The sequence below is a fragment of a genome, unplaced genomic scaffold (assembly GCF_019419815.1).
Source record: "Pyrus x bretschneideri cultivar Hongxiangsu unplaced genomic scaffold, Pyrus_bretschneideri_v1 Contig72, whole genome shotgun sequence".
NCBI lineage: Eukaryota > Viridiplantae > Streptophyta > Magnoliopsida > Rosales > Rosaceae > Pyrus > Pyrus x bretschneideri.
The window spans coordinates 1,269,195-1,278,089 of record NW_025999812.1 but is presented as its reverse complement, the minus strand read 5'-3'; the positions used below and the strand labels follow the sequence as shown (position 1 = coordinate 1,278,089).

The following is an 8,895-nucleotide window of genomic DNA, read 5'->3' as shown; positions in this document are numbered from 1 at the left end:
TGAGATTTCTCCATGTCTGGGTTTATGAATGAGGCGCTGGTGCACTATCAACTTACCTCCATAAACCTTAGCCTCACCGCGTACCAAGTTCTTAACGCGTTTGAGAGATTGAATCAGATCTATAAGACAAGTATGGGTCTACCTGAGTTCAGAGTTATCTATTTTTTTAAGTCAACCCCTGCAAGTTCTAGATACTTTTTCCAAAGCCGTTTGGGTGGAAAAGGGAACATTTCACATTTCAAAAATTTGCCTACTTATAATAAAGAATATGACCTGAATATCCGGACCGTAGTCGGTAGTGGGAGGGGGATATTTCTAGCCTCATAGTTGTTGTGATTCCCACCAAGTCCATGTAAGTTAAGGATCATTTCGATATAGTTAGAGTCATCAAAGCGCACTAGATAGACAGAGCCACCGATCATTCCTAAGGCTCACAGCAACTGGCAGTGGATAGTCGATCCCGACAGCCCAAAGGTCTGATGAAAGTGACCCATAAATGTTTAGAGGTTGAGACGCCGGAATTGGTAGGTGTGTACAATAAGGTGAAGAAGAGGGGCCGGTTTGAGCCCTGGAGGAAAAAAGAATGTTATGGAGAAGGGGGGACCTGCTTAAGCCCTGTGTGTACAAAAAGGAATGAGGACCCATCTGAGGCCTGAGCATACAATAAGGTGAAGAAGGGGGACCCACTTCAATGACTCTAGAAAAAGTACCTAGAACTTGCGGGGATTGACTTTAGAAAATACAAAGACCTAAACTTCGGTAGACTCATACATGTCTCGTAGATCCGGTTCAATCTCTCAAACGTGTTCAGGACTTGGTATGCGGTGAGAGTAAGGTTAATAGCAGCAAGTTGGTCCCTAGTGCCTACTTAACAAACCCAGACATGGGAAATGTCAAACTGAGGCTCAAATACCACGGGTGGATCCACACGCTTGGGCAATCAAGGAAGGGAGACTTCGGTATGGTGTCGTACACATTGGGCCCCACGACTTCAAGATTAGGTTGCAGCCACCAAACACATCCCAATGCGTTTCGACAAACTTCCCTTACGTAGCATCGTCCACCTTAAAAGGCAGCATCAAAGGACACAATCGAGAACTGCCATAAATGGCAAGAAGGCTAGGCGAGCACTTCACAAATGTCAAAGCCTATGAATTTGGTGAGGCCATTGCAACAAGGTAAGATCCTAAAAGGAAATAGAAAGAATTTTGAAAAAGAAAAGTTGGGAATTTCTGAAGAAGATGGAAAGCTCAGTGGTGTGTGGTTTGAAAGCAGTGTGCAGAAGAGATTAAAAAAAGGGAAATGAAAGGAGAACGACTTTAAATATCAAGCCTGAAGTCCAACGAGTGAAGCTAAATGATTAGATGTGACCGACCATGTGGCACCTCTCTCGCCATTATCTCATAGCCTTTTCTGCCCAACAGTGGCACCTCTCTCGCCATTATCTCATAGCCTTTTCTGCCCAACAGACGCCTCGCTTAAGCTAATGATGGCCTTTGGCGGAATCGAGGCGTCTCAGACATGATTGTTAAGAGGCGACAGTCTCAAGCTCCATGCTCAACGATGAGCATTAACTCTGTCTCCCCCAATTGGTTCACCCAACCGTTGCCAAAAACTACCTCTTGAGAATGCAAAGTGTTGATCCATAAGACCAAACACCGCGACGGTTCTGCAGAGCGACAATTTTCACTCCGCAATATGACCTTTCTTGACAATATAAAATTCAATCATAAGGGATTGAGTCACTTAGAATGGGACTGACTCCGCCTTCAACGTCCGTTGTGATGGTGAAAGGTTGGTAGTTTTAGTGGTAGAATTTAGAATGAAAAATAATGTGATTTTTAATTATACACAAATTAAAAATATTCATTAATAAAAAAGAAATAAAAATCTCTAGATTTGACTCTCCCACAAAACTCCACCACCTCTCCGGAAAAAAAATTGCGTCTCCTCCTAGTGCTCGTTCGCCTCTTTGAAAGCAAGCAATCCATTTCTCATCAATCGAGAAGAAGAGCAGTTTCCAATTCTTCCACTCTCTCTCTCTGTCGCAGTCCCACCACAGTCTCGGTCTCAGTCTCACGGTTGGGGGCAGCTCGGCAGGAAATTCCAACTTCCAACCCAAAACCAATCTTGATTTCCTTCCAAATTTACAGAAGGTATCATCTTTTCCTTTTCTTCTTCTTCCTATGTTCCTACAATTTCATAATTTAGAAATACATGACTGCTTTTATATAGATACATAGACACCATATAGGGGTAGGGAATTTGGAATCCAACTTACTTAGATTCTATGTTTTTTCTTGTGAAATGGAAGTAATGATTGGATCCACGTTTCTGTTTGAACATAATATTATTTTCTGTCCGGTTTTATTTGACAGACAATGTTGTTCTTCCGCTATAAGATTTCGGATTTGAAACCTAAAAACCGCCAATCTAGTTAACACCTGCAACTGCAAGTTGATAAATGTTGCTGTGCTATTCGGTTTTCGGTGTTGGCTGGATTCTTCGATTTGGTACATACATATTGCACTGTGTTTGGCATCATCCTGAAACGAATGCTGTATTTTCTATGACTGTGGGGCAGCTTTTACATCAAGTTTTTATTTTCTCATGATTGTTAATTGAGCATGCTGATATCGTCTTTGCGGGCATGTGTATGTTGCTTTCTAGAAAGAGTTTCTGAGCTTTGTGGTCTTGATTACAGAGCTAAAAATATCTTGATACTAAAGAAAGATGCCGCATAGAACTCGGCCAATGACTGCGCTCTTGGTGTTTACTGGACTGAACATTGTACTAGTTTCAACCATTACTCCAGTCTATGATTTCATCTGCTTCCTTCCGTACTGGGAAAGGCGGGTAAGTGTTCATTTGTTGTTTGTCAAGCAAACTGTCTTCCAGAAAAGAAAAGAAAAATTAAATTGGTGTTGAACCTAGTAGAGAACTTTCTTTAGATTAGGTGATGACTGGATCTTCCCAACATCATCAGCAATGTTGGCCATACACATGCAGCATGCAACTTAAAACTAAAGTACAGTCGATGACTTACTTGTTATATAACTATGTTTGCTTGTACATGATGTTATTATACTCATTTACGGCATTAATAATATCCTCATCTTACTAGTTTTGTACCAGTGAGGTGAAAGTTGTCAAACTTAAATATCATTTTTGGGTTGATTGTGTGTTCATCTTACGGATAATTTTGTTGATTGAAGCTTTCCAGTGTCATCACGATCTCTAAAAACCACTAGTGAGTGGAATAAATTTGGAAAACTATAAAATGCTCAATTATTGTAGTTCGATGATTACACAGGTTTTTTTTTTTTTTTTTTTTCCACTTACCAAGAGGAATGCTTGTCGGCAAGTTCTTGCTTGACCATCTTTAATTTGGGATATGCAAGTTATTAATTTCCATGGTGTTTTCCTGTGTGCGGGAATTAAACTTTTAGAACGACAACTAAATTTTTAGTAGCTGGTATGTTCTAAAGATGAGTAGTGGAAATACTTTTGGAAATCGTAACACAACTAAGACTTGTAAAGCATACGAGTCCCATCAAATAATCCTTTTTCCTTTGTCTGAAATCAAAACTAAAGGGATCGCGATGATATATTTTGGATATATCCTAGGTACTTGTACGCTTGAGAAAAAAGTGGCAGAAAACTTGACCAAAATATGATTTATTCCAACATTAAACATATTCGTTAACTTTCCACTAAGCACAAATTATTAATAGGCTCCCCATCATGACAATGGACTTGGGAATAAACAACCATATTCCGAGAAGACCAATGGTTTCTTAGTTCCTTACTTTTATAAGGATTAGGTTTGGATTTGCTTTTCTACTTCTGTTTTTAAGTTTTTATATAGGTCTAGTGTCCTTTTTCCATTTGGCTTAAACCTTTATAAATGCCTGTTTTAAGACCATTTTTTTTTTACTTTTCATTTTTTTACTATATATATATAGAGTTAAAAACATGGAAGGATGGAGATGGATGAATGAATATTGTGTGTGTGTGTGTGTGTGTGTGTGTGTGTGTGTATAGAGAGAGGTACATGTAAGGATGGATATATGTTGTGGAGGGAGTGTGGTAGGAAGGAGGCAGGAGAAATGCACATGGAATGGCCTACAATATGAAAACTAAAGACTAAAATAAACCTACTTAATTGTGTTTGGTTTTTGGTTTTCATGTTCTGTACCATTCTTTTCTTTTCTTCCACATCAGTCCCATCTTCTTCTATCCTTATTCATGCCTTCTCTTCTCTCTTGTATTTCCTCCTTTTTACTAATCGAGAAGACAAAACTAAAAACAAAATAGTTAACTGAAGGCCCCTTAATTGCTGAAGGAGCTTTATTATTGTTTTCCCTCTTCCAGTAATCTAATAAGCAATCCTGAATGTAGAAAACTAAAAGATTCAGTTTGAACCTAGAAAGAATGCTATGAATTCACTAAGGGCCTGTTTGGTACTCTACTTGAATCCAATTTTTAAATTCAAAAACAATTTTCAAGTTTTAGGCCTTAAAAACTTGTTTGGTAGGACTATTTTCAAAAACTGAACTCAAGACTAACTCAAAAATATAGTCTATTCTCTAAAAACATAAAAAGTGAGTTTTTAGAGTTTTTAAACTTAAACTCACTCATTTCTTTTCTCTCCCTCTTCCCCTCCCACTCCAAATCTATCTCTCTCTCTTTTCTTCTTTCTCTTTCCTCTTTTTTTTTTTTTTTTTTTACCTTTTTCGTCTCTCCTCCAATCTGCTACCTTCATTCTCTCGGTTCTTTCTCTCACTCCTCTTCCTCTCTTATCTCATCCGATCCTCTCTCCCTTCTTTCTCATTCCTTCAATCATCTCTTACTTTCTTTCCTCCTCTCTCCTCTTTCTCCCTCTTTTGCGACCCCCTCTTTTTGGATCTCTTTGTCTAGTTTAAGTCGTAAGATTTAAAACTTTTAAATCGCAAACCAATCACCTTTTTGAATCTTAAAGAAAATTGTTTTCAAGAAATGTTCTTAAGAAATGTTTTGAGACATGATAAAATTTTCAAGCAGGCCCTAAATTTCTGGTTTTTTAACTTGTAGACTTGTGGTGAGCTACACTTCTTGGTTTTAAATGCAAAGATACGAGTCATGTGATACGATTGTGCCCCTTTGTAATTAATAAAAGAAATGACTATTTAACATCTGCATAACAGAGATAAGTTCTTTTTGATTTCTGCTGGGAGGAAAGCCAAAGGGACCTAGGAATTTTTGTATTATATCGTAGGTACTAAGTACTAATATGAGGAAAATTTCAGGCCACAAAAATAAATTCAAGAATTTTATTCATTTATAATGTGTTTCAGCTAGTTGCAGCACAGATTTTATGGCCATTTTTAATGTTTTGGGATGATGTCTAAAAACCAGTCTATGTAGGTCAATCTAAACAACGTTTTTATGAAATCTGAAAACCATATGTGCTGTTCATGCTGTGCTATGCAAATGGTCAATTTGCTTTATGCATTTTGTTCCCGAACCTGTTGTACTTTGTCTTGTTTGCACTAGCCAGACTGTTCAACAAAATGCTCGCCAACCACTATACTCACGGCAGTATGAAAACTTGATTACATGTGTGCTTTATGGGTTGTAAGTATTAAAAGGGAAAGCTTTTTGTGTCCACAGTTTGAACCGGTCGATATTGGTGAAGGTTGTGCATGTCAATTTTGGAATCTTCAATAACCAATCCGAACCTTCTATCATGATAGCTGAATTAGTCATTTTGGATTTGCTTGAGAAGTAAATTTTGTCAAATTCTAATTGCGAGGTGTTATGTTCTTAGTGTTTACTTTCAAATATATTTTCTTCGTCATCTACCATTTGATTAAACCACTTGATTGGATTGAGTCGGTTGCACTCATCTCGTATCCTTTTTCTTCTTTACAGAGAGAACGGCGTCGTCAGGAACGTGAAGCTACCTTAGCAAATAGTCCTACATCAAGATAGAAGTATGTAGGAGGTCAAACGTCTTGAGTTACAGGTTTTATGCTTTTCTAAAATTTAATGCAGTTCGAGGTGTTCTATTTATGCTAAGATTTTAGTAAACAGAGATAAGGTATATGATTCTTTAGGATGCCTACGTTACGGATGTTATCTCTGTATATCTTATCTTGTAATTTTGAAATATGTTTGGATACGACCTCAAAGATTTGTAGGCGATCACAGTTCATGTGATGTAGATTTGAAATGGATGCACTGGATGAGGCTTTGATATTGCAAGGCCAAATGCGCAGAATACGGTGGAATGCTTTTTATTATATGTACTCTATGCATACTGCGACGTATTAGTCCTTGGGCTTTACAGAGATTTGATTTGACTTTGTATTAGGGTATTTTTGGCATTTACACATTAGGGTTTGTTAGGTTTATATCGCTACAAATATAGCTTGAAATTAGTTTAAGAAACAACTCAGTCACAAAGTAGCTTTTCGGTTCGTGAAGCTTTCTTGGCAATTCTGTTTAATAAACTTTTATATTATGTTAGGTCATTTGTTCATTGCGTGCTTTGATTTGCATACGGCCATGTTTTTACCATTTAATATTCCTTGAGTTATACTTACTATTTATTTGTACCATCTTTCAAATAGAGGTGGGGCTTTTAACATATATGGGTTTCATCTCTATTAGAGTGATGATATAAATGATGATACAAATAGATGATAAAAATAGTATTTTTACAGGGAATTGTTACTAGCACTTCAAAAATCTTATTTCGCACTCCAAACTTTCTATAATTAGAAAGAAAATAACAGTTATGAGGAGTGTAGAAGAAGATTTTTGGAATGCTAATAACAGTTCTTTTTTACATATCACATTAAGAGAGATAAGAAAGTGTCAAAATGAATGGCAAATAATTTCGAAGATTTTAAGATAGATACCAATAATACAGAACACGTACACGGTCGTGTGAATTATGGACGGGTAAAATTCAATAATCTTTCAGACCAAAATAAATAAATATATTTTGACAAAACAATAAAAAAAAAGAAAAAATAATGAGAGGATAGAGTAAGGACTCTAGGAGCAGCAGCAAGTCAAATCTTATGTACTTATTTTGTGTGTGGTTTTTCTATGATATCTATTATTAATTGATACGTGTCCATAAGCTTAATCTTTATTTTTTGAAAATACGATATTATTTACACTAAAGGGGCGGGAGACTGGGTTTAGTCTCATAATGGGACTAGTAATAATGTGGTTCAAATTCATCTTTGATGAGAATCGAACCTAAAATTTCTCACTTACAAGTGAAGAGAAATACAATATCACTAAATCGTAGTACTAAGTGGCAACCTTAATCCTTCTTAACTCTATTATTATGAACTTAAACAAGTCAATCAAAGAGAAACCATACACAAATTAACGTCAGAGGATTTGAACTAAAGCAGCAGCAAGCAGAACAAATTTAGGAAGCATTATTCAATGCACTTCAGTTCAGTTGAGTTCAAATCACGCCTGGTCATGTGCTTCTTCTCTCTCTTTGTTTCTACAAGTACACGCTTCCCCTTACTCGGCAGCATGTGCTCTTGTCCCACTTGCTCTTTACGATATGTGTATGTGCTCGCTCGCTCACACATTCATGGATGAGGATCATCTTCAAATTCTTGTTGTGAGAATTTTAGAGATTTTTGTCTGTTTATCGGATATCATGCAACTAGTTTTTGCTAGATACTGTTTGTATTTAATTTTAAATAAAAAAATTCAAAATAATTTCTAACCGCACGATATACTATGAACGGATAGGATGTGAAAATTAGGATGTGATCCAAATCCCTTATTCATATGCCCATTAGTCAGTCATTGCTTTCTCTATCAGCATCCATCCATCCATCTCCTCATTCCTGCTTTAACGCCAAGCTGTTAGGTTCAGTCGCACACGCATCATGCATGCGTAAACTATTCATAAGCATTGATATTTATTAAATAATTAGGATTAATTCACGCGAGTGTACACCAAATGCATCATTTGTCTTGACATGTTTGGTGACACATCTTCATCATATAATATACCATTTGGTAGTTGCTTTCAAAATTGTTCAATTGGGATTGTCTTCCTTGTTTTGAAATCCATCCCTTTTATAAGGTGACAACAAATGTTTACAACTCATGGGAAAATACGTGTGGTATTAAGTAATGTATTTGAAGGAAGTTGAGGTTTCACTATAAAATCAATTGACAATATGGGGAGTAACCCAACCTCTTATAAGCCCTTGCAAGGTTTTTCATTTCACCAATGTAAGACTATTTTACCTCACATTCTCACACACCTCCTCACGTGTGGCGAATTTTCAAGCCAAACAAGTGGAGAACACAAATTGAGTGACGTGGAGCACGTGTAGCCACTGGATTTCACATGTGGACAAATCTATTTTGATACCATGAAGAAAGTTGAGGTTCCACCATAAACCAATTGTCAATATGGAGGTAGCACAACCTCTTATAAACCCTTGCAAAGTTTCTCCTTTCACAAGCACGCGTGGTAGTTCGGCTTTACACGTGAGTAAATCTGCTTTGGTACCATGAAGAAAGTTGAGGTTCTACCATAAATCAATTGGCAATGTGGGGGTAGCACAACCTCTCATAAACCCTTGCAAAGTTTATCCTTTCACTAATGTGAGATCCTTTTACCTTCACTTTCTGATAGGAGAGAGATGTGGAAAGTAACATGCGTCCAAACGAGAAGGTATAAGTTCAACATAGGTCCTCTTGCTTATGCATTAGACTCGGCAAGGAACTTGAGCCTTATGGTTCAAAATGTCAACTAATGTCTTGGAATCACCTTCCACGATGAACTTCGTAAACCCAGCCTGTACCCTCCATCAAAAATAATCTTGATAAAATCATTAAGGGAAAATTCTCAATCGTAAT

At 37.0% G+C, this 8,895-nt stretch overlaps 1 protein-coding gene across 3 annotated transcripts; it reads left to right on the top strand.

Moving 5' to 3' along the window:
* The first annotated feature begins 1,838 nt into the window (after positions 1–1,838).
* LOC103960478 lies at positions 1,839–6,510 on the top strand. 3 transcript variants are annotated; one of them, XM_009372962.3, is made up of 4 exons: positions 1,842–2,156; positions 2,379–2,513; positions 2,705–2,856; positions 5,914–6,510. In XM_009372962.3, the coding sequence occupies exons 3-4, from the start codon at positions 2,734–2,736 to the stop codon at positions 5,971–5,973; spliced, it is 183 nt and encodes a 60-aa protein (XP_009371237.1). In that variant the 5' UTR covers positions 1,842–2,156; positions 2,379–2,513; positions 2,705–2,733; the 3' UTR covers positions 5,974–6,510. The 3 variants fall into 3 exon arrangements, with proteins under 3 accessions (XP_048430449.1, XP_009371237.1, XP_048430450.1); XM_048574493.1 differs by lacking the exon at positions 2,379–2,513 and having other exon boundaries at positions 1,877–2,156; positions 5,914–6,007; positions 6,207–6,510; XM_048574492.1 differs by lacking the exon at positions 2,379–2,513 and having other exon boundaries at positions 1,839–2,156; positions 2,649–2,856.
* Positions 6,511–8,895: the final 2,385 nt, after the last annotated feature.

Coding starts and splice junctions, on each gene's coding strand:
- LOC103960478 (XM_048574492.1), top strand. CDS start 2,734: ATGCCGCATAGAACTCGGCCAATGACTGCGCTCTTGGTGTTTACTGGA. Junction 2,857..5,913: donor TTCCGTACTGGGAAAGGCGG/GTAAGTGTTCAT, acceptor TCTTCTTTACAG/AGAGAACGGCGTCGTCAGGA.